The 26,328-nt window shown below is 43.5% G+C and overlaps 1 protein-coding gene across 10 annotated transcripts in view; it reads right to left on the bottom strand.

Annotated features, from left to right (window-relative positions):
* Window positions 1-26,328, bottom strand: part of celf6 (CUGBP Elav-like family member 6) — an 867,956-nt gene that overhangs the window by 20,963 nt on the left and 820,665 nt on the right. For 9 of the 10 annotated variants that reach the window (XR_006309810.2, XM_043680223.2, XM_043680222.2 and 6 more), the window contains one exon: window positions 13,957-14,106. The exons of the other annotated variant lie outside the window; for it this stretch is intronic. Coding sequence is in view for 8 of the 9 variants with exons in the window: in XM_043680223.2 (XP_043536158.1) it covers window positions 13,979-14,106 (128 nt within the window). In the remaining variant the exon portion in view is untranslated. The remainder of the gene's footprint in view (window positions 1-13,956; window positions 14,107-26,328) is intronic. 10 annotated transcript variants of the gene reach the window in all.

Here is a 26,328-nt window from a genome sequence, read left to right as displayed (position 1 = left end):
TGTGGATGTGTGGGTGTGTGTGGATGTGTGTGTGGATGTGTGTGTGGATGTGTGGGTGTGTGTGTGGTGTGTGGATGTGTCTGTGGATGTGTGTGTGTGTGTGATGTGTGTGCGGTGTGTGTGCGTGTGTGTGTGGATGTTTGTGTGTGTGGATGTGTGTGTGTGGTGTGTGGTGTGTGTGAGTGTGGATGTGTGTGGTGTGTGTGGATGTGTGTGTATGGTGTGTGTGTGGTGTGTGTGTGTGTGGATGTGTGTGTGTGGTGTGTGGTGTGTGTGAGTGTGGTGTGTGTGGATGTGTGTGTATGGTGTGTGTGGATGTGTGTGTGTGTGTGTGTGGATGTGTGTGTGGTGTGTGTGTGTGTGTGTGTGGATATGTGTGTGTGGATGTGTGTGTGTGTGTGTGGGGGATATCTGTGTGTGTGTATGTGTGTGTGTGTGGGGGGGGATATCTGTGTGTGTGTATGTGTGGTGTGTGTGTGTGTGGTGTGTGTATGTGTGGATGTGTGTGTGGTGTGTGTGTGTGTGTGTGGTGTTTGTGTGTGTGGTGTTTGTGTGTGTGGTGTGTGTGTGTGGTGTGTGTGGTGTGTGTATGTGTGGATATGTGTGTGTGTGGGGGGGGATATCTGTGTGTGTGTGTGTGGATATGTGTGTGTGGATGTGTGTGTGTGTGTGGATGTGTTTGTGTGTGTGTAGATGTGTGTGTGTGTATGGGGGGAAATATCTGTGTGTGTGAGTGTGTGGATGTGTGTGTGTGTGGGGGGGGGGATATCTGTGTGTGTGTGTGGCGGGGGGGCGGGGGGGATGTCGGTTCATGGTGTTAAATGAGCTATGGTTCTTATTCTGGATTAAATCTTGGAACTTTTTATAAGAAGAAATTTTGTTTCAGAATAAGTGGGTTTTTTAAAAATTAATTGAAGAAGCCCCCAAATCCACTTATATTCTGGATTGTAGTACAAAAGAGGACCACCTGGCATTTTGGTGACCGAATCAACACATGTACAAATGGTGTGAGTAGAGGAGTAGTGGGACTTGATAATCAGCTCATTCTTCCTGTCACTGTGGTAACATGAGCCTCAAAGGAGAGGTGTTGTGATGACACTATATATTAAGAAATGTGCTTTGACCTTTCTTTTATGAAGAGAGGTTGAGACAGAGGTAGTGAGTGTCTGTTCCAAACCAATAACACAAACAGCTTGTGATGCCTTGGGTTTTTTAAAATTTAAAGTTGGAACAATAGAAGCAGCCTGAATGGGTGGTGTCAGTCTCCCACAGAACCAGAGTTTTAGTTCAGCTTTCAGCAGTTGGTTGGAATTTGGATGTGGATGCTGTTACATCTCTCTTAGCTGCTGCTAAAAGTTTGAGTTCTCTCTCTTTCTCTCTCTATCTATCTCTCTTTGCCAGAGGTTTCTCCTGATATCGTTTCCTCCTGGACTAGAGAAACATTGTCTGTGAGACAATCTATTTTATTAAATTTGCCTTTGCCATGGGTGCATTTATGGGATGTTACTACATTGGAACAGTTGTTCTTTAGTAGTTAAATAATTATTCTGTTAAGTTTTCCAATAGAGTTAAAATTATATCAATTCTTCTTCTTTTGTATTTTAACCATTGGGTAAGAATAAAGTTCTCCTTCAAGCCGAACAGTGTAAGCAATTGAAATACATCTGGAACATAGCATCTTACACTTGCCTCTAGATAAGATAAAAAGTTATGGTCTAGACTATCTCCTTGATATGTTTGAAGGGGGTTTGGTCTGGTCCATTTGAAAGATGAAGATGATGATCTGAGCAAAATGCTTTGGAGGATATCTTGCTGGACTGACGGCTCTTCTGCCTTCGGTTTAGCTCACTGCTGGGTCAATACAGCACATAACTTGACAACAAGGAGAATGCTGCGAGACACCCCCCTCCTCTACCTTCCGGGGAAAGCATTTGTGGGCGGCACGGTGGCACAGTGGTTAGCACTGCTGCCTCACAGCACCAGAGACCCGAGTTCAATTCCCACCTCAGGCGACTCTTTGTGTGGAGTTTGCACATTCTCCCCGCGTGGGTTTCCCCCGGGTGCTCCAGTTTCCTCCCACAGTCCAAAGATGTGCAGGTTAGATGAATTGGCCGTGCTAAATTGCCCGTAGTGTTAGGTGAAGGGGTAAATGTCGGGGAATGGGTCTGGGTGGGTTGCGCTTCGGCGGGTTGGTATGGACTTGTTGGGTGGAAGGGCCTGTTTCCACACTGTAAGTAATTGAATCTAATCTAATCATATCAAACACTGGGACTGTAGGAAACCCAGGGTATGGAGGCACTGTTTTCATCTGAAGTCACAGCTTCTGTTGCTTGCTATGGAGTCTCTTTGGGAAAACCTGGAACAACTTTAAAAAAATTGGAATGGCCTAGTTAAGAGGAAAGGTGGGGGTGATTTGAGATCCACAACAGGAGCCTTAAGGGAGTAAGCCATTTAATCCCTCAAGCCTGTTCTGCCATTCAGTTACATCACCGCTTATTTGTATTTTAACTCCGATTTTATTCAAACTTGCCAAATAAAAATCTAACGTTCCATTTTGAAATTACCAATTGACCACTGTTGTATAAAGTTATGGTTCTGAGAAGGTTTATGCCAAAGTTGTATTAATGTCCACTCAATCTGCTGATGTCACTAATCTTTGGGTGGGGATTCACATGAGGTCCTAATGGAGACAGACCTGCTCCTGATAGTTTTGTCATGTTTTATGGTCAGAGACATACTTACAATAGCACTACTGTATCGTAGAATGTAATCTGAGGGTTTGAGGATCTAAGTTGCATTTTAACTCCTGTCACTTAAAACATAACATGAAAACAAAGTGACTCTTTGTAACTGAACAGCTTAGCTCTAACCTAGAGACCTCTGTGTCTGTGAATGTAATAGTTGTATGTAACAATGATCTATAACAAACATTCTGTTGGATCCTTCAATACTATGTTACATATGTCTAGCTCTTGCATTATGGGGGTTAATAAAGGCATTGCCACATCAGGGTGAAGAAACCTTGCAGGAGACAAAACTTACATCACAACCGCTCTTCAGTAGTTATGCCTAGCCTGTTAACTTGTACCTATTTCTACTGTGGAGTAAACTACCTTTTGTTATCTAAGACAAGTGCATCTTCTGGTTAAGACTTCTGGATGGTCTATTCTCTACCACTGACAATTAATTGAGGCCTTAGACCAACACACAAAGGCAGGACTGGTGGGAGTACTGTGCTCCAGCCACAAACTGCGGTTAATAACTCAGATTCCAACGCAACTTCCAGCCTTAACAGGTTTTTTGGGGCAACAAGTTTTAGTTGCCTTCTCTGCCTGTTGTTTGATGTTTCTAATTTAAAAAAAAACACAGGAAACTACCCTCTGGTAAACTGGGGTGGTGCAACAAAATTCATTACAGGAACATAAAAATGTTCCTGTCCTTTGTTTTTCTCCAATGCTCATATTTTGATGCAATGTTCCTTTAATTGCTGACAGTGAGGGAACCACAGTGAGGGCTTTCTGTCTGCTCAATGGAGCTCACCTGTCAACGGTTCCACCAGAAAAGACAACTCAAAGACAAAAGGGTCTTTGCCACAACCTTTTAGGTAATATATCCGAATGCTTGCTGAAAAATGGGAGAAGACGAGATGAATGTTTGATGGCATGATGAGCCGGAAGTTTTCCTTTTGTCCTGTAACTCCTTTACTCTATGATTTTATGACTCTATCAGGAGGTAGCCACAGATTTGAAAAGCCAATTTGTCTTACCTATTTTGCAGCCTTCAATCGGCTAATTGTCATAGTCATAAACTCCTACTCTGGAAATAGAACCAGTCTGACTCAAGATTGGGATACAGACAAACCCTAAGCTCACACCTTTAATGCAATGTCTAAGCTGAGGTGCCACTTCTTTTTAAAAAACTTTAAGTTATCTTGAGAATGTGATTTGAAAGAAGTTCTGGGATTTACATACTAATGAACTGAAACCTGCAACCCATTCTAAAAGATGAAAGACTTAACAGCAATTTAGGTTTGTTCAATATATCGGATCAGTTGCATGCACAACACTGTGATCTTTTGCTATAAATTCTGTGTCTTATGATCCTGCTCCATAGCTACCTGATGAAGGAGCAGTGCTCTGAATGCTAGTACTTCCAAACAAACCTGTTGGACTATAACCTGGTGTAGTGTGACACCGCACCAAGCAACCCCACTGCCCCGTGGCCAAATACTTCATCTCCCCTTCCTACTCTGCCGAAGACATGCAGGTCCTGGGCCTCCTCCATCGCCACTCCCTTACCACCCAATGCCTGGAGAAAAAATGCCTCATCTTCCACCTTGGGACCCTCCAACCCCATGGCATTAATGTGGATTTCACCAGTTTCCTCATTTCCCCTCCCCCCACCTTACCCTAGTTCCAACCTTCCAGCTCAGCACCGCCCTCATGACCTGTCCCACCTGTCCATCTTCCTTCCCAACTATCCACTCCACCCTCCGCTCCGATTTATCACCTTTAGCCCCACCTCCATCCACCTATTGCACTGTCAGCTACCTTTCCCCCAGCCCCACCCCCTTCCCATTTATCTCTCCACGCCTGAGGCTCCCAGCCTCATTCCTGAATGAAGGGCTTTTGCCCAAAACGTCGATTCTCCTGCTCCTCGGATGCTGCCTGACCTGCTGTGCTTTTCCAGCACCACATTCTCGACTCTAATCTCCAGCATCTGCAGTCCTCACTTTTGCCTGATCTATAACTTTGTCTACCCCAGTTCAACACAGCACATCCACATTACAGCACTGAAACAGACCCTTTGGTCCAACCAGTCCATGCTGAATATGTTGCCAAACTAAACTAGTCCCACCTGTCTGCTCCTGACCCATATCCCTCCAAACTTTTCCTATTCAAGTACCTATCCAAATGTCTTGTAAATGTTGTAATTGTACCCACATCTATCACTTCCTCAGGAAGGTCATTAAGGCTGTTACCTAATCCCAAGTGAGATAAGAATGCTAATAATTCCCTTGATAACAGATTTACTCAAAGAGTAAACTTTCTGCCGCGATCCAGCACTCTTGCGTTATAAGTATTTAATTAAGCAACACCCTTCAACTGACTGCCATCACAATATAATTAACATACACAGTACAACCTCAATTATCCGAACTTCGGATTATCCAAATGCGATCTCAAAGTCCCGTAAAAACGGCATTCGGTAACTCAGCATTCAATTTAACCGCATTATGAGGTACATTGCCGGATAACCGAGAAATATTTGCTAACTGGCACTCAAACTACCACTTGTTTAGATTAGATTCCCTCCAGTGTGAAAACAGGACCTTCAGCCCAACATGTCCACACGAACCCCCTGAAAAGTAACCCACCCAGACCCATTTCCCTCTGACTAACACTATAGGCAATTTAGCATGGCCAATTCACCTGACCTGGACATCTTTGGATTGTGGGAGGAAACCAGAGCACCCAGAGGAAACCCACGCAGAGAATGTGCAAACTCCACACAGACGCCAGAGGCTGGAATCGAAGCTGGGACCCTGGTGGTGTGAGGCAGCAGTGCTAACCACTGAACCACTGTGCCACCCATATTGGATTGACTAACAGATCAATTATCCGAACAAAATACTCCACGCCCGTCTCATTTGGATAATAAAGCAGGACTTATACACTCAATGGAAAGGTCCTGGGGAGTGTTGCTGAACAAAGAGACCTTGGAGTGCAGGTTCGTAGCTCCTTGAAAGTAGAGTAACAGGTTGATAGGATAGTGAAGAAGGCATATGCTATGCTTTCCTTTATTGGTCAGCGTACTGAGTACAGGAGTTGAGAGGTCATGATGCGGCTGTACAGGACATTGGTTAGGCCACTATTGGAATATTGCGTGCAATTTTTGTCTCCTTACTATTGGAAGGATGTTGTAAAACTTGAAAGGGTTCAGAAAAGATTTACAATGATGTTGCCAGGGTTGGAGGATTTGAGCTACAGGGAGAGACTGAACAGGCTGTGGCTATTTTCCCTGGAGCGTCGGCTGAGGGGGTGACCTTATAGAGGTTTATAAAATCTTGAGGGGCATGGATCGGGTAAAAAGAGCAAAGTCAAAAGGGTGGAGGAGTCCAGAACTAGAGGTTTAGAGTGAGAGGTGAAACATATAAAAGAGACCTAAGGGGCAGCTTTTTCACGCAAAGGGTGTGGTGTGTATGGAATGAGCTGCCAGAGGAAGTGGTGGAGGCTCATATTATTGTAACATTTAAAAGGCATCTGGATGGGTAAATGAATGGGAAGGGATTGGAGGGATATGGGCAATGTCCTGGGTGGTAGGACTAGATTGGGTTGGGATATCTGGTCGGCATAGACGAGTTGGACCAAAGGGTCTGTTTCCGTGCTGTACGTCTCTATGACTCTATGACTCTAATCGTGGTGCTATTGTAATTATCAACATAATTCTGTCATGTGCCATATCCACCTTATATCGTAAATACCCTTTGATCAGTCATAGATCTGTCCATTATCAGTTTGAATCGGCATTCCTTGTTCTATTATTATGGTGGACTGGAATGAATAAATTGGGAGAACATGTTTGCATTCATAGAAGGAACAACAACAAGACGGCATTGATTTGAAGTGAGCTGCAAAACACGCAGGGGTGGAGTGAGGAAATATCTTTCACTCAATGGGTACAGGGGTCCAGTGGGCCCAGTGGTTAGCACTGCTGCCTCACATCGCCAGAGACCTGGGCTCAATCCCATCCTCGAGTGACTGTCTGTGTAGAGTTTGCATGTTCTCCCCATGTCTGTGTGGGTTTCCTCCCCTAATCGAAAAATGGACAGGTTAAGTGGATTGACCAAGCTAAATTTTCCATGGCTTCCAGGAACGTGCAGGCAAGATGGGTTAACCATGGGAAAATGCAAGTCTATAGGGTAGGGGATGCTCTTTGGAGGGTTGATTTGGATTTGATGGGCTGGAAGGCCTGCTTCCACACTGTAGCGATTCAATGAATGAACTCTCCTTGGAACTGTGGTGGGAGGTAAGTCCAATTGAGACATTCAAGACAGCATTGGATGATTATTTGGATAGAAATAATGTGTATGAGGAGAAAGCAGGAGGTTGGCGTTGGGTATTGATGCTCAATGAACTAGCCGGTGCAGGCACAATAGGCCGCATGGCCTCCTTCTGTGCTGTAACAACCCCGTGATTCAGTCCAGAGTAGATTTACCTTTATTTCGTGACTTTGCTTTTCTAACACTTCCATGTGTAGAAAGCCCCTCAATCACCGCATTTGAGAAACAGAAAGTCAAGCCTTCCACCAGATATCCCAGACAGCAGAACTCTCTGGTGTTTGGGAGCCTGGAGGCTGCAGTCCAGGGTTTAATTATAATCCCTCAACGTTAGGGCGACAGAAACGGCTACTGGGTGAGTCCCGTTCTCATCAGTGTGTGCATTTCAGTTTCAGAATCATTTGCTCTCACATACAGTGTTGCAGAATCTGTACGGTCACGGGATGCCAGTTCCTCTGACAGATCGGGAAAGGTGAGAGGGTTGGATGCCCCTGATTGACTGGTTCTTGCTATTTTCCTTTTGTTGACTGATCCCATTACAGGCACCCAATAGTGCCAACACGCACTCACACATGTTCTTGCCTGGGTATATTTTGCCACCCACTTTGGAAACGAGCTTGAGTTGACCTCACTTGTTTTGTGTATTACAGTGGAATGGTATAATTTCTCCTGCTGCCTGTTTGACTTCATTGAAGAGAGTGGCAGCACACAGGTGTTAAATAGGCTGTCAGATCTCGTAAGCTTCAAGTCACATTGCTCCTGTTAACCTGATCCCTTAATGTACTTTACTCATTAGGAAGATGGAAGTTATTGGAGAGAGACTCTTTTCATTAGAGACGGAAAGGTTGCGCAGAGATTTGACAGAGATGCTCAAAGTCAAATGGGGCCTGGCTTACATAGAATGGGGAGAAGCCATTCCCATTGGTGGAACCATTGAGAGGGGACAGGCATTGGTAAAGAAACAATGGTGACACAAGGAAAAATTGTTTCTCCCAGTGAGTGGTTGGGATCGGAATATGCTGCTGGAGAGCATGGTGGAAGCATGTTCTATGGAGACATTCAAGAGAGAATTGAGATTATGATTGGAAAAGGAAGGACCTGGTGGGTTACAGGGAGAGGGAGAAGCAACGCCACTGGGTGCATTGACCATTTTGTGAGCTGCCACAAACATGATGGGCTGAATGACATCTGCTGTGTGGAGACTGACTCAACAGCTTTTTACTCATGTGCCAGGGCTTCTGTTATCGCAGTAGACTCATTAACAATCGTCAGGAAGAGGTTTCAAATATAGTGTTTTGTCTCTTGATTCCTGAGGGCTATCCATTTTGGGACACGTTTGGCTACTTTGCCTTTGAATTTGTGGGTTTGTTCGTTGACCCTGTGTGTTTCTCTGCAGAAAAACACATTGGCGCAACGAATGAATCCACAACATCATCCACAACCCAAGATACAGATCTTCTCAAGAACTCTACCTTGGCTATCTTTCTGAGACATCTCATTTCTGTTCATATTGTTCACTCTGTACAGTCTCTCACTAACTGTGGAGAAAGGGCTCACTTGGTACAATAACTAGCATATAGTTAACTGCAGCTTCTTCCCCACAACATTTCACATCTTCTCTGGAATCCCTAACTAGCATCTAAGAATTCTAGCCACATGCTTTATGTCTACAACCTTCCACATACCCATGTCTCTTTACTCCTTTCACACCTTCCTAAGTATTCAGGTAATCAATGCACCCCATCATTCTCTCCAGCATGACGCATTTTACCTGCCCACATTGTTTCTAACTGACCGACCTATCAGTATCATCTTGATTAGTTTGGGTGCTTACTTGTTCTGCATGCTCGGCGTTGTGTTTTGAGGTTCTGTGCATCCCTGAATTATGTGTGGTGTGACAGAATGTAAGTTTTCAAGATTGTCCGTAATGTGGAAAGAAAGTAGATTTGGCTGGCCATGTCATCTACTGGAGTTCCATCCTGACAAAGAAAGGTTAAGCTGATTCATTTATTTCAGGGACTTGTGATTCTTAATAAAATTGAGACATCGTGACGCTGATGGGTTCATGATCTTTTTTTGTGCTAAAGACACCTGATGAACAGTTCTGATGAAGAGTCACTGGATTCAAAACACTAACTCTGTTTTCTCACCATAGATGCTGTCAGAGTATTATCAGCATTCTGTTTCTATTGCAATTTGATGAAACGCTTAGTAGGGACAACATAATCTCATGTAAAGGAGTTGACTTGCTCAGTTGGCTTGCTGGAGATGCAGTGATGCCAACAATATGGGTTCAATTCCCATAGGTTACTATGAAGGATTCTCTTTCTCAACCTCTCCCCTTGCCTGAGGTGGGGTGACCCTCACGTTAAACCAACACCAACCATTTTTCTCTCTCTAATGAGAGAGCAGCTTTCCAGTCTGGTTGGACTACTTTAGCTTTTTAATCTCATAAACTAAACCTGAAAATGGAAAAATTCCACTGATGGAGAATTACTTTATCAGGCTCAACATCCTTACTGTATTTAATGTTTTCACTTTCTGGAATATCTTGTCACTGTTTCATAAGAATCTTACACCTTCCAGTGCACCAGATCTGAAATACCTGCTTAATTAGGGTGGTATAATGGCTCAGTGGTTAGCACTGCTGCCTCACAGCACTAGGGACCCGTGTTCAATTACAACCTCGGGCAACTGGGTCGGTGTGGAGTTTTGTACATTCTCCCCGCGTCTGCATGGGTTTCCTCCCACAGTCCAAAGATGTGAAGGTTAGGTGGGTTGGCTGTGCTAAATTGCCCATAGTGTCTAGGGATGTGTAGGGTTAGCCATTGTAAACGTGGGGTTATAAGCACAGAATGGAGGTCTGAGTCTGGGTGAGATGCTCTTCATAGGGTCAGTGTGGAATTGATGGGCTGAATGTCCTCTTTCTGATCTGTTTGGATTCAATGATTCTATGAACATGTCTGACTTAAAAGTATAAATCTCGGCTGATGCTATAGTGGATTACGGTGGAACCTGTGGCTCCCTTCATTGAGACATCAGCCGATGCTCTATCTGTTTATCCAGGTGTGCTTTTGCAATGGGGGAGCTGGTTGGGATTAGTATTCTGAAAGATATTCTCAAATGGGACAAAGGAATTTCTTCAGCTTGTAATTTTCTATGGATACGACACGCGGTATGTGCGATTCGTCTGTCAGTCAAACAAAATAATCTCCCTTTGCTGCTGAGTAATAGGCTTATTTTCAAATGTTACGCTGCCTTATGACAGTTCCAAAAATACAAATAATCATTTGAAGTCTTGCATGCTTCTGACAATCAGGAAATATCTTTGTAACACCTGATGTGAAGGAGACAGAGAAACCCCCGCCAGTCCCAGACAAAAGAAATTTTGAAACCATGCTGTGAGACATTAGTAATGTTTGCACTAATACACTAGAATGAACTTCCAATAACTAGCCAATTATTATCAAAAATGTCAGATTAGGCAAATTCACAAGTAGCGGAGTTCAAATTCACACTTGCCTCTCCGTTACAATGTCCAAAGCCCAGATTCATATTGGAATTTGCTATGTAAACGTGTCACGCTGTACTTCTCATCTCCTGCCAGCAGAGGCATTGCAGCATCTGAGTTTTGTGATTTGCTTTATTCACTGGTAAAGCCAGCATTTATTGCCCACCCCTAAGGATAACTGAGAGACAACTCATTGCTATGGATCTGGAGTGGTGTTGCAGCTGTTCAGGGGTAAGGCCAGCAGGTTTCTTTACCCAGGAGGGTGTATTAGTGAACCAGAAGTGTCTTCGCAACTATTGATGGTGACCATCACTATGGCTGCTTTCAATTCCAGATCTTTTTAATCAATATAAATTCCAGCAGTAGCCAATGGTGCAAACAGACTTAAGAGTATTAGCTCGTGGATGGATTGAACATCCTAACCTATTTTCTCTGCTCCCCTGATTCTCCTAAATTTTGCTAAATACATAAGTGGTATCGAGTCTTAGCTTTATATAAAATTTGGAAGTGCATGTATCATTGTAAATGGTAATTGTATTATTTCTATGCTCCCTGGTTAATTATTTCTCTCACTTTTTAATTCTAATTCACCTCACACCATCCAGGACAAAGCAGCTCACTTGACTGGCATCACATCCACTTCCTCTATGATCAGTAGCAGCAGTGTGCAGCATTGACAAGATGCGCTGCAGAAATTCACCAGAGTTCCTTAGACAGCATCTTCCAAACCCACAACCACTACCATCTAGAAGGGCAATGGCAGCAGATACAGCCAAACACCACCACCTGCAGGTTCCCTGCCAAATTGCACATCATTCCAACTGGGAAATACACCTGTATGTCGGTGTGTCTTTAATGTTGCTGGGTTTCCTTCCCTAATGGCATTGTGGACCTGTCCACAGCAAATAGACTGTGGCATTGCAGGAAGGCAGCTCATCACCACCCTCTCAAGGGCACCTAGGGGTAAGCAATGAATGCTGGCTCAGCTACCAATACCCATGAATGAATAAAAACTATATCTGGCCTTGCCCTTTCTGTGCACTACCACAGGAATACTAGGCTATTAATGGAAAAAAAAAGTAGCCTTAAATAGGGTTTAAATAACCCACAACTGGCATGTCACACAGTGCTAATGTATTCATTGTTACTTTGCACATAGCATGTTTCCACCTCTCAGGGGCACTGAACACCTCTCAACGTCTACCAGAAACAGCACCCCCTTCCCCCACACCCGCACCCCTCTCCCAGCGTGGGGATGCAGCACCAGTCACTATCTATTCTCCTATACTGCCAGCTATGCCCAGAATCTACACAGGCACATGCACTCCTAGGGTAGAATTTAATGCCCTTTTGTGAGTTAAGATCCATTAAGTGGGCGGATACAGAGTGGGGATTCACTGCTGCCTCTGCCTCCGATTAAGCGTGGAGGAGGAAGGCCAGTGGAGATATTTCTAACCCACCTGTTCAGAGATGTTATGACACACCTCAAGAGCGATTGGGACTTGGACCCAGGCTTCCTGGGTCAGAGGTAGGAACACTACCAGTGTGCTGTAAGCACCCAGGAAGACGAGTGGATTGCCTTCCTGCCTGACACCAATTAATGCTCACTGAAAGGTCTAATCCACCAGCGATGGGGAGGGGAATGACTGCGCCGTCTCTTGTCTTTAGGAAAAGTCCATCAGTCAAGGGCACTCAATATCTAATTGAACAACCTGGCATCAGGAAGACTGGAGATTCCTATCAGAGTTGCTGACCCTGCCACTCTTTCCTCTGACTTACCCCTTCACTAGTTACCCCACCCTGCATCACTGCCTCACTGCCTCACTGACCTTTTTCCACAGATCCCTGGTGAAGGGCAAAGTGTATTACCTGCAGCAGCCATTGCTCCTGGGGGCGCCATTGGTAATGGACAGACATTGGTTTCTGATTGACCCTCACATTTGTTTGGGAGGAAGTGCAGCATTTAAATGTCTCCCATGGAACTTGAGCCTTGGCAGCAGAGTTCCCAGCACGAGTTAAAAAATTAGTTTTCCCACATATCGGGGAATGGGGCTGCCGTGTTTTTGTTGGAGGACATTGCTTCCCTTGAGCACTACCATTAAATTCTGCCCCGATACTGCCACAGGTATATACATGTTCACACACATACGTACACACACAGATCCATGAATGCATCCACACAAATACTCCCATGCGCAATGACCCATGTACAGAGATACAAATATTCTCATGCACACAATAATACACATAGTCTAAGAATCAGGGGCACGGCATTCAGGACTGAGATGAGGACGAATATCTTCACTCAGAGAGTTGTGAATCTGTGGAAATCTCTCCCACAGGAAGCTGTTGGGGTCAGTTCATTAGATATTTTCAAGAGGGAGCTGGGCATGGCTCTTGCGGCTAAAAGGATCAAGAGATATGGAGAGAAAGCGGGACTGGGATTATATGATCAGCCATGATTATATTGAATGGTGGTGCACGCTCGAAGGGCCAAGTGTTCTACTCCTGCACCTATTTTCTTTGTTTCTATGTTTCCATGTTTCTTTAAACATTTATAATTCTGAGAAAGATATATTTTTTTCAAAAAAACAGAGACAAAAATATTCTCTCACACACAATAATTTCTTTAAAAATTTAAAAATCTTACAAACATAATTTTTCAAGCTCTTTCCTTCCTGAGGATCGGAAGTCAATTGATTTCGAGAAAAGCAAAGGGACTTGTTCTGTGAGAATTGTGAAGAATGTAAATGCCTCAATTATAATTTCCTCTGTTACTGTGCCAAAGGTTTTGAGGATGGCAAAAACAAAACGTTCAGACATCCTTAACGTGACATTCTGGGTGAGACCGTGCACAGCCAATGTCACCCGATCACTTCTGGCCAATGGACCTGGCAGTGCTGAGCTGACAATGGCACAGGGTAAGCTGGTGTAACCTGTTACTGCTCGAAAGTGGGGAAGGAGGTTGGTGTGTGGATGAAGGAGCAACACAGGACAGAGAAAAACAGCTTGCGAAGAAAGCTCTTCACCAAGACATACTCAGACTTAAAGCTGCCTGCTACTGCACAAGTATCATTCCCATTTACTATTCCTGACTTACTAATTAAGACACATTGCAAAATTGACCCATCTTTCATGTTCAAAGGGTAACCCTTTTTGTTTTGGCTGAATCCCAACGTGCTTAAAATGCAACAAGTACACTTTTCTAATTGTTTAAACTATGACCAGATCATTTTTGTTTTTGTAAAGCAAGTGATACTGTGACATTCACATTACTGTATGGCTGGAGTGAGTAACTTGTGGTAATATTCTTTTGACTGCAGCACTGTGTGGTGACATGTTGACAGCAAGCTGTTCCATGCTCACACAGTGCTGGGATGTCTACCTGTTTAGGAGCGGTGGGAAGGTCAGTATGGTCGGTTAGCGTCTTTTGGTCGTTTCAGTTGTACTTTTAGCCTCTTCATCCCAATCTGAAAGCCGTTCATAGCCTGAATGGCAGCCTGAGCACTGGTAGGATTGTCAAAACTCACAAACCCTGGAAACAGCAAAAGATACATTTCAGAATGGTGAAATCTACTTATGGCCGAATTCTGAGCTCCCTGAGACATGGCCAGGGTTTCAGATACAAACGTCAATCACATCCTCAATGTAAAGACCTGACCTGTTTTATTTTGTGTACTTTTTTTTTTTGTCCTGCTCCTCATGACCCAACAACAGTGACCTTGTTGTCCACTTGGGCTTGTCCGTGTCTCTCAGCACGTTGCTCACGCAACATCAGAGGGTACATCATTTCCTAATGCAGGCAGCTTTATGCTACTTAAGATGGCATGTGCGAGTACAAAGAGGAACCTCTATTCCTATTGGATGTCTTGAGGGAAGCTGCTCAAGCAGAGTGCTGTCCATAATGGCTGGTTCCTTTAAGGCCCCACTGCGCTCTGTTATTTCTTTACTTCTCTTCCGGAGATGGGGGGATCCCAGGCAAAGTTGGCATTTGCTGCCTGTCCCTAATTGTCCCTGAACTGAATGGCTTGCTCAACCTTTTCAGAGGGCAGTTAAGATTCAACAACATCACTGTGGGTCTGGTCACAAAGGGGACGGAGAGCAGATTTCCCTCCCTAAAAGGACATGCGTGAACCAGATGGGTTTTTAAGGCAATTACAATAAGCTATGGGGATATCACTGCACTAGTAATCCAAAGGGCCAGGCTAACAGTCCAATGGAACATGGGTTCAAACCCAGCATGGCAGCTAAGTGAAATATGAATTTGATTAATAAACTCTGAATATAATTCTTGTCTCGCTGATAAAGATTCATTTGGTTCACTGATGCCTCTTCAAGGAAGGAATTCTATTTTCCCTCCCTGGTCTGGTCTGCATGTGACTCCAAACCCACAGTATTATGGTTGACTCCTAACTGCAGGACACTCAGCTCAATGGAATTAATAACAGCTCAGAAAAAAAAAAAGAAACATTCTAAATGGTCAGTACTACCGAAACTGGCTTTCAAATCCAGATTATTATCGAATTGAAGTTCAACTCAGAAAACAAAAATGAAATTGCTGGCAAAGCTCAGCAGGTCTGGCTGCACCTGTTCCGGGTCTGAGTAAGGGTGGCTCGACTTGAAACGTTAACTCCAATTTCTCTCCACGGATGCTGCCAGACCTGCTGAGCTTTGCCAGGAACCTCTGGTTTTGTTTCTGATTTACAGCATCCAGAGTTCTTTTCGTTTTGATCATTTGGAATTTCAGTTTCATCAGTCGCTGTAGTTTGATTTGAACGCATGACCCTCAACCTGGCTTACTAGTCCGTTGACATCGTCACCACATCACAGTCTCTCCATCGAGGGGCAGAAGACCATGTCCTCAGTTAGAGACTAATTGCTGTTTCTCAGGGGTGTTAAGCTGGGGGAAGAGTTACATAAGTAAATAGATCCTGCAATGGCACATGACAGCACCATGCTGCAGAAACAGAACAGAAGGGAATGATTTTGAGCTCCCTAGATGAGAAGGTACTTACATACCCCTGGCTCTTCTCCACAGAGGAGAATTATCAGGTGCAGAATAGGATAATTAGCTTTCTTTCTCTTTTTTTTCCACAATGCTTGTTCTTCAAAGTACACTGCGCATTGTCAGATTCTCTAGTTACTCAGTGGCGATGTGTTGAATTTGATAATTGAACCAACGCAAGCGTGACATGCATATGTGAGATTTTGAGACACAATGGAAGGACTGCTTTTATTTAACTACCAACTATTTTATCCTTGTTCCCTCATTGTGTTAGAGGAATTGTATTGAAAAGCAGCAAAACTCTGCGTTAATTGTGTAGAACCTTGGGTGGATCACTCTTGAGATTACGAGCACAATTCTAGCTTTCAATGCACAAAGAGGCTAACAGAAAGGTTTAAAAATAGAGTTGACAAGGATGAGAGTAGAACTGAGTATTCATATCTATCATGAGGGTTAAACAGCCTGGTGCATTTTTCTCTCTGAAATAGAAAAGTCTGAGGGTGATATATGTCTTTAAAATGATGGGAGAATTTGCCAGGGTCAATATAGAGATGCTTCCACTTGTCGGGAGGTGGGGATGGTTCAGAGCTGGGGCTCATAAACACAAATAAATCCAATAAGGAACTCTGAAAGAACTTCCTTAACTGGTGGGTGGTTTTGTGGAACAGATTCAGGAAGTGCTGGAAAGACTTGGTGTGTCCGGCTTCATCTGTGAATGGTTTTTCACTTCACAGACGCTGCCAGATCTGCTGAATTTCTCCAACACTGTTTTTATTTCAGATTTCCAGCATCTGCAGTTATAGAGTCATAGAGGTGTACTTTGTTCTTATTTTGATGCTTTTTGTGGAATTTGTTATTGCAGGGAATAAGTGAGGCAAATAATACTGATGTTCTCAAGGAGAGGCTGGCTAACTCCACCAAGGAGAAAAGGATAGAATGCTGATCTGAAGTGGCAGAAGGCTGTGATGGAACAGAACAGATGGGCTGAATGGCCTGTTTCTGTGCTGTAAATGTTGTTTAATCATTACTTATACCCTGGTTATCTTTCATCCTTCTTAACATTGGGTGACTGTGAGGGGACATCTTCCAAACTTCTCCACGGGATTTTGCCAGCACAGTTCTGTGTGGCCCAATGAAGGTATAGGACTGGTGTCTCTCTGAGTTGTTCACTTCCCTTCCCTTCCTTACACCTGAGATGCAGAGGATATCTTCAAACCCTCTGCACGATTGACCTTTAGTAAAAACCCAACCATTGAAATGAATGGAGCATTGGGTTGGGCATTCAAGCTTTTTGAAAAGAGGTTTGCAAACCTAGCATGACCAATGTAAATACATTAGCTTCCTTTTTGGGGAGGCATGGTAGCTCAGTGGTCAGCACTGCTGCCTCACAGTGCCAGGGACCCAGGAACGATTCCCACCTTGGGCAACTGGCTGTGTGGAGTTTGCACATTCTCCCCGTGTCTGTGTGGGTTTCTTCCGGGTGCTCTGGTTTCCTCCCACAGTCCAAAGATGTGCAGGTCAGGTGAATTGGACATGCTGAATTGTCCCATAGAATTAGGTGCATTAGTCAGGGGTAAGTGTAGGGTGGGGGAGTGGGTCTGGGTGGGTTACTGTTTGGAGGGTAGGTGTGGACCTGTTGAGCCGAAGGGCCTGTTCCATACTGTGAGAAATCAAATTTAACTTATAAGCACTGGGGCACAACTGGGTGTGATATAGAGAAGAAGAAGGAATTATTAATCAGTTGACTATTCTGAATCAAATTGTCCTGTGGAACAATATAGAGTAATAGGGTAGGGGAATGATCTGGGCGGGTTACTCTTTGGAGGGTCGGTGTGGACTTGATTGGCCAAATGGCCTACTTCCGCACTATAGATATTCTATAATTGGGGGTTCAATGAATAGTACAGCATCCTATATCATGAGAAGTAAATGTACAGCAGATGTAAAAAAGAACAATGAATAAAGTGTGATAGTGGGATCAATTCAGGAAGACTCCAGATTCAAATGAGGAGATGGTGGATTGAGGAATCAGGTTTGATTTCCATGTCTATGTTGCACTCCTTTAAATCAGATACCACAATAGGCTCCTGACTTCGCAAAGCTATTCTCAATTTATTAGAGTCATTGAGGTCTAAAGCACCGAAAGAGGCCCTATCCAGTCTGTACCAGTCAAAAAGACCTACCTAATTATTCTAATCCCATTTTCCAGCAAATCACCTATACTGCACATGCCCAGGTATATATTTAAATTCAAACTTCCCATCTACCACGGTAGGCCAGGGATGTTCCTGCTATGCCATTGCTTCCCTCTGAGTTAGCAGAAAGCAGTCACTTGATGGTACAGAACTTCAATGTTGTTGACAAGCAAGAGATAAGTTGCCAAATGTTTTCATCTTTCTACTCATCAGGACAAATGCAAGAATCTCAGATTTTAAGCCACCACAATAGTTGGAAGGCAAGTAGCTATCCGGAGCAGCCAAATTAACAGTAAGGTCCTCCAAACAGCAATTATTTCATAGCTTGGCCAATTGGAGTCAACTTGCCATCCATTCAGAATCCTCTTCTCCTGTAGTATAAACTGTTGTGATCATTTGAAATTTGGCACTCTTGTATTGGTCCTGATGAGTACAAGGAGTTAAGCTTCAGCAACATGTCCCTCATTTCAACAGCACAAACAGAAAACTTTGAGAATGGATCTCCAGTAAGATCCTTCTGTTACACCTCCCTTTCTGTCCTTAGAACATGGGGATAACATACTTGTATCCTTGAAGGTTCCACATTTAAGTTATGCTGAAAATGTAGAATTGATGGGATAAAGTCTCATCTTCACCACAGTCTGACACAAAATGATCACTCATTTGTTTGAAACCCACCTGATTGTCATCCTATTGAAGTCTAGTTTAACAGAACAGTATCTCATTTTAAGAAAGAAAACATTTTGCATTTACATTTCACACCATCAGGAAATCCCAAAGTGAAGAACGTATATCTTACAGTCGCCCTTCTAATCATAAAATGTAGGAAATGAAACAGCCAAACTGTGCAAATGATTTAGTAACCCAAGAATCTGTTTCTTTGTGATGTTATCTGCGGAATAAATACTGGCCCAGGGACTAGGGGAAAATCCCCTGAAGTTCCTAGTCACAGTGTATGAGATTATTTCTGTTCATCGGAGTAGACAAATAGGGTCTCTGTTTCAATTTCTGACAGATAGTGCTTACAACAGTGCAGCACTCCCTCAGGACTGCACTTGAATGCCAGGCTAGACTTTATGCCTCAGTTATTGCAGCGGTGCCTGAACCACTATTGGAGTTGTGTGGTGTTCTAGATGATGTTTAGGGTCCACTGCTCAGGGATTGAGATGTGGCTAGAGTCTTAGGACTTTTAAAGTAATTCTTTATCTTCACCACGTGAACTGCATAGATTCTAATTAAGCGCAAGGACTAAGCACTTCTCCACCTTAATCATTGTCATCAATGAGACAGCCTCCATGTTCATGCTCAAGTACTTACCTTCTCAGTATGAGGTTAGAGGCCTCCTACTGAGTGAATGTGACAACTGATTTATCGATAAGACAGAGAAGCAGAAGTAGGCCATTCAACCCTTCAAGTCTGATCCAACATTCAACGAGATCATGGCTGATCTGTTAATCCCAAACTCCACTTGCCTGTCTTTTTCCCATAACTCTTCATTTTCTTACTGAATAAAAATCTGTTTTTCTCAGCCTTGAATGTACGTCATGACCCGGCCTCGACAGCCCACTATGTTAAAGAATTCCACAGGATTACAACCCTCAGAAAAGAAATTCTTCCTAACCCGAATGCTATCCCTATGTTCTAAATGGGCAATCTCTTAGTCTGAGATTACGCCCTCTGTTCCTAGACTCTCCCACAAGAGGAAACAACTTCTCCAACATCTACCATGTCAAATCAATTTATGTCAGACCTATAGAGAATATCAGAATGCCATTAGATTTGCCAAAAGGTTTTACTACTCGGTTTTGTTAGTAACCGCTTGATGGAAACAGTCCAAAGTTGATTCTGTCATCTTTCTCCAGTCATTATTTGGATTCAGATACCTCATGAAATGAGTGTGCTGGTCTTGATTAACAAATATGGTCAGGAATTAAATGGGCTGAATGGTCACTTTCCAAATTGCAACAATTCTGTAATTCTGACTTATCAGGCTTGTTCAGAGTCATCTTCAGCAGATTCATTTTTCTATGTCTATTGACACCCTCGAGGCTACAATTAATCTGAAATATTATGGCTACAAGAGCAGGTCAGGGGCCGGGTATTCTGTGCTGACTCATTCACTTCCAGAATCTTTACCATCCTTTTTAAAAAATCTTTAATGGGATGCAGGTATCACTAGCAAGCTCAGCATTTATTGACCATCCCTAATTGCCCTTGAACTGAGTGGCTTGCTTGAACATTTCAGATATTTTCAAAAGAGTCAACCACATTGCTCTGGGTTTGGCATCATATGTAGACGAGATCAGAATGGCTGGTTACCTTCTCCTAAGGGCACAGTGAACTAAAAGCATTATTACATCAACCAATGATGCTTTCATGGTCACCATAACTGAAGCTAGCTTTTCACTCCAGTGGTTGCTGGGATTTAAAACCATGACCACAGTGCATTAACGCGCCCAGTGATATGACCACTATACCACCGTCTCTCCAAGGCACAGGAAAGGCACAGGAAAGGCACATTCTCTTCACTTGACTGGATGGCTACACATCCAACAACATTCAAGAAGCTCACCAGCATCTAAAACTTAACTGCTTTAATTGGCACTCGATCCACTTCCTTAAATATTCACCCTTGACCGCTGATATACCAGCAGCAGTAACGTGCATTCTGGAAAGAATTCACTGCAGGAATTTCTCTGAAAGCTCCTTTAACTGGACCTTCTAAACTCAAGTTCAAGTAAAAGAACGAAGGCAGCAGGTACATGGGAATACCAAGGCTTCCTGACCTGGAACTGTATCGCTATTCCTGTTGTCATGAGATCAAGATCTTGGAACTAGGTCCAAGCATTACTATTCAACTACTTATGTACTTCTTGTTGTGGGTATGTTTGCCAAACATACCCACAGCAACTGCAACCAGCATCTGAGCTACAAATCTTTGCACAAATCTTGAACTTAGGTACTGTAATATTCCTTTACTTACATCTTGGTACCGCTCTAGTGTGTACTGGACCTCGCTCATCACGTGTTCACTTTTGACTTAGTCTCTTTTCTCTTGTTGATGTCAGCATCAGGCAATAGCTAACCTCATCATGACATGCATGGGTCTCACTAAACCAGCGACTCTGGTTTGGTTTTCTGACTAGACAAAGGAACTCGACTTCACTGCATGATCAAATTTTACAAGATACATGACTGATAGAAAGAAATGGTTAGGGAGTTAGATGGGACAAACCAGAGAATTGAAGACAAGAAATAGCAAGGAATAGCGAAAGATTTAGAGAATTAAGGTTGGAGAGATAGATCGGTAAGATAGTGGTTAGCACTGCTGCCTCACAGCACCAGGGACCCAGGTTCAATTCCAGCCTCGGGTGACTGCCTGTGTGGAGTTTGCACATTCTCCCTGTGTCTGTGTGGGTTTCCTCCCATGGCCCAACGACATGCAGGTCAGGTGAATTGGCCATGCTAAATTGCCCATAGTGTTAGGTGCATTTGTCAGAGGGAAATGAGTCTGGGTGGGTTACTCTTCAGAGGAACATAGAACATAGAACATTACAGCACAGTACAGACCCTTTGGCCCTCAATGTTGCGCAGACCTGTCATATCAATCTGAAGCCCATCTAACCTACACTATTCCATATGCTTGTCCAATGATACCTTAAATGTACTTAAAGTTGGCGAATCTACTACCGTTGCAGGCAAAGCATTCCATACCCTTACCAATCTCTGAGTAGTGTGGACGTGGGCCAAATGGCCTGTTTCCACAGTGTAGGGAATCTAATCTAAATGGATGGATAGAGAGAAGTCGTGAGATAAAATGGTAGAGTTGAACAGAAGAGGAACTGAATCAGGACCTTTTCAATATATTACAAATTGACCTTAGAGTGTTGAGTGTCAATGGCAAGGTTAAAATTTATTGCCCATGAGAAGGTGATAGGGCACCTTCGCTGTAGGCTTTATGGTGTGGGTACGTCCACAGTAATAATGGTCACACTCTGGGACAACACACTTTGTGGCTGTTAAAAATCACCCACATTAGCATTGATGTGGTGTCACGTATAAACCAGACCTAGTAAGAATGATAGATATCCTTCAATGAAGACCATTAGTGAACCAGGGTTTTGACTCCAATCATGTAGTTTCATGAATTGATCAATAAGGTTTGCACTTTATTCCAGATTGGTTGAGTAATTGACTTTAATTTCCCCAGCCTCTGGTGCATTTCGAGCTCATGTGTCCAGAGTACAGGTACACAATCCTTGATCTGAAATTCCGAAATCCTAAAAGCTCTGAAATCTGAAATTCTTTTCATGGAGTGCAGAGTGTCATTTTGGCATGCGAACATGTGACCCAACTCCACACCCACCCGAGTTATGTTTCAGCGCTCAGACTATTCCCACATGTGTCTGTTGTTAGGTAATTTTCTAAAATTTCACTGTGAAAATGCCATTTATCCCGAAATCCGAAAAATTCCAAATTCCGAAAAACAACTGGCCTCAAGGATTTCGGATAAAGGATTGTGTACTTGATTGTAACTCAGGTCATGAACATACACATCCATAACACTGGGTTTCTAACCTTCTAAAAAAGAGAATATTTTCATTAAACAGCAGAGACAAGGACAGAGAGACAGAGACAGAGTGAGAAAGTGTGCGAGAAAGAAGAGAGATAGTAAAACAGTGAGAAAGAATATTTCATGCAGGCATTGTATTGTAAGAGGACATTACAGTTGGTGCCAACTGAAGGACAATGAACTGGAGTGTTTCCAACTATCAACATACATGGGGATTTTAAAGGGATTCAGAAATGTCCAAATATTCAAGGACTAGGCCATAGTACACTGTTGTTCTCTGATGGTTGACAGACAATCTGATTTCATGCAACTAGGGAATTAATTCAGAACTGTATGCATATTTCAGTTTTGAAGTGGAGGTGACATTTTCCATGACCTGACCCCATGAATAAAGTATTTCCATTATATTGTGGTCTGAGCTGCTGGAAATTTGAAATCGAGTGATATGGAGATATCAAGTAGCGTGACTGACAGCTCATTTTAAACTGGTTGGTGCCTCTCCGTACTCAACTGCATGAATTATCAAGCTCCCAGCTGCCATTTATAGATCAAATCGCATAACAGCAGGTCACGTTACAACTCTGGGCGGGCAGACATGTTAACGTTGCCCTTTTGAGTGGCAGCTCGATAAGAATATCACTCTCAGAATGCAAGTTTCGTTTAATCCGAACTATTGCACAAAATTATTTGGTCTGAGCTTAAAGGGACCCAGCGCCCTCATTTCCAGCGGAGCCAGGGGATAACTGAGATTGTGAACCTGCTTAGAGCTCTCTCACTGAGATGCCAAGTGCTCTGTCAAGTTCATGTTACAGTCTCTAGACACTGATCTCCAAATAAATTCCTCACAAACTGGATCTGCGTGGAAGTTTTATTTCTCTTCCATTTTGCTCATTCATTGTTTAACAGGCTGCTATCCATGCACTGAATTGAACTTGCAAGAATTCATAAGGGTTTTATTGGAAATTTATAGTTTGGCACAGACATCAGTTTCCACCTTTTCCTTTCTGTATCCTTTCCCTGTTCAGAAGAGCCCAGCCTTCTCTATGTTTAAGAGAAATCCCAGGTCACCCAACTGAAAACAATTACTATCCACCAGGGGGCAGTACTAGATTAGATTACTTACAGTGTGGAAACAGGCCCCCCCGGCCCAACAAGTCCACACCGACCCTCTGAAGAGCAACCCACCTCGACACATTCCCCCCTGGCCAATTCATCTAACCTGCACGTCTTTGGATTGTGGGAGGAAACCAGAGCACCCAGAGGAAACCCACACAGACACGGGGAGAATGTGCAAACTCCACACAGACAGTCGCCCGAGGCAGGTGTTGAACCCGGGACCCTGGAGCTGGGAGGTACTGAGCCACCATGCCACCGTGAAGAAAGCATAGGGAAAAATGTTTAAATGGTGTTAGAGGGACAGACATTAGAACAGATTTACAAGGATGTTGTTAGGATTGCAGGAATTTGAGCTATCGTGAGAGGCTGAATAGGCTGGAGCTGTTTTCCCTGGAGTGTCGGAGGCTGAGGGGTGACCTTATAGGGGTTTATAAAATCACGAGGAGAGTGTTAGGGTGATTAGCCAAGTTCCATCAGCTCAGACCACAATATAATGGTAATACTTTTCCCTGGGGGAGGGGAATTTAAAACTAGAGGGCATAGGTTTAGAGTGAGAGGGGAAATATTTAAAAGGGACCTAAGGGGCAACTTTTTTCATAGAGGGTAGTGCGTGTATGGAATGAGTTGCCAGAGGAAGTGGTGGATGGGTATATGAATAGGAAGGGTGAAGAGGAATGTGGACCAAATACTGGCAAGTGGGACTGGATTAATTTAGGATATGTGGTTGGCATGGATGAGTTGGACCGAAGGGTCTGTTTTGGTGCCATATGACTCTATGACAATACTGTACACCCCAGCCCCTGTGGTGTCCATCTCTTTCTTAAAAACATTGAGGCCGTTGCTGTTCCGTCTCCATGGACACCCGAGCAGCAAACCCAGCTCTCTATTGTTTTAAAATGAAGTTGTTCCGAAGTGTTATGACGCACCATAAAAATAGGTGGAACTTGAACCCAAGCTTTCCATCCCAGAGGTAGGGATAATACCACTGCAGGACAGATGCACAAAATCCAATGATCTGCATTTCCAACTTAGCCATCCGTCATTCCCCCACATCCTTTTTTTTCGCTTTATCTTTTGGCAATGTGTGTCGGTCACTGGCTAGGCCAGTATTTATTGCTCGTTCCTTTTCCTGTGCTTTGCAATTGCATCCAGGAGCCACACCTTTGCCTGACGTGATTGTCCATAATGCCAAACAGGCCCCCATGCGTCCTGTGATGTCAACTGGCAGCAGGAAACCAGTGATCCACATTCTCGCCCAGACGCCAAAATGGCCAAAGAGATGGACAGCTCAGACCAGGCCAGTGAGGTCAGCTGGTCATGTGCACTTATTGTTCCACCTAGTGGTGACATTCACCATAAACATAGCCACCATCATCAAAAGTCTCTCTTCCTCATTGCAACATGGAAGATAATTCTAGGTAGCCTGGAACCAGAAGCGTGTTCTTTGACATACCCCATTGTCCCATTGCACCATCAGAACAAATACACCTCTTCTACGCAGGCTTTACTGAAGCAGTAGAATGGTAAAATTACCATAGTTTTACCAGACAAGTAGGACTGCTCTCTCTTTCTCTCATTAGAAAGAGATGACTGGTGGTGGTTTAACGTGAGGGTCACCACACCTCAGGAGAGGGGAGAGGTTGAGAAGGAGAGTCCTTAAAAGTAACCTCAGCCAGTGTGGAAAGTCAGCCCATACTCTGCAATGCAAACCAGCCATCCAGTCAACTGAGCTAACCATGACTGAAGCAATACATTGTACAGCAGACACAAGATAAAACTATTATGCACCTCCCTGATGCTGACAGTTAAAAGGTTCTGCACATATCATTGTGTAATCTTCCATCAGAAATGTTCTTTGAACTTCGCGTCCATTGACATATCCGCGAGGTTGTATTTAGACCCTTTATATGCACATCCACCAAAGTTATGACAGTGGCGAGGGCGAACATCTCAATGAATACATTTCAGCCATTTAGCTGCAGACATTTAATGGACTGAATTTAAATTCTAGTAATGCCAATATCCCTTGAATGAATATTAAAGAAAATCATGCAGGTGGCTCAAATTTTATTGCCTTCATTTATGGTCTGTGCTCCTTTCATTAAAGGTTCTCAGGTATTTGCAAAATCTACCCTATCATGTGTGTATCATTTCACAAATACTGCTTTAGGTGCAGATAGTTCTTTGCTTCTTCAACTTCAGTTATTCGCCTTGGAAGATCGTTTGGTATTTTTCCCATTTCTCCTGCTTAGGACTTTTCTGATACTCCTCAAACCCTTAAGTCATCCTTCCACTCACTGTAGATATCTATAAGCTTATCTAAGATAATGGGTTTTCATTATCCAGGACGGTTCTGATTCTGAGGCTAATTTTAACTTTTATTGTGTAAAATTGTGTATGTTAACCCACTAAGGCTCAAAATTAAATTTAGTCTTCCACAGTAGGGTCAACTCTCATATAGTATGGTACAGCTTGGGAACACTACCCCAACAAGCCAAGCTGCCGGAATGTTAATATTGGGAGATTGAGAGATTTCCATTGACAACACCCATGTCTGTGCCAAACATAACACATTCAGAGATCACAGTCACACAACTCCAGGTAATCATCCAGCAGGTTGACTTGAATTCACAAGCTTTCAGAACACTGCTCCTTCGTCAGATGCACTCCGAAAGCTTGTGATTTCAAGTAAACTTGTTGGACTATAACCTGGTGTCATGTGACCTCTGATTTTGTCCACCCCAGTCCAACACCGGCACTCCACATCATCAGAGATGGATATCAACTGCCTTCTCCATTTTTGCCCATTGGCTTTTTTGAGTAGTTAACAATGAAAGACCTCTATGTATAATGTACCTCTCAGAGATG

This window comes from Chiloscyllium plagiosum, unplaced genomic scaffold (genome assembly GCF_037043375.1).
Source record: "Chiloscyllium plagiosum isolate Xiang-an unplaced genomic scaffold, Cpla_swu_hap1 HiC_scaffold_42, whole genome shotgun sequence".
Taxonomy (NCBI): domain Eukaryota; kingdom Metazoa; phylum Chordata; class Chondrichthyes; order Orectolobiformes; family Hemiscylliidae; genus Chiloscyllium; species Chiloscyllium plagiosum.
This window is presented reverse-complemented; position numbering and strand designations above follow the sequence as displayed.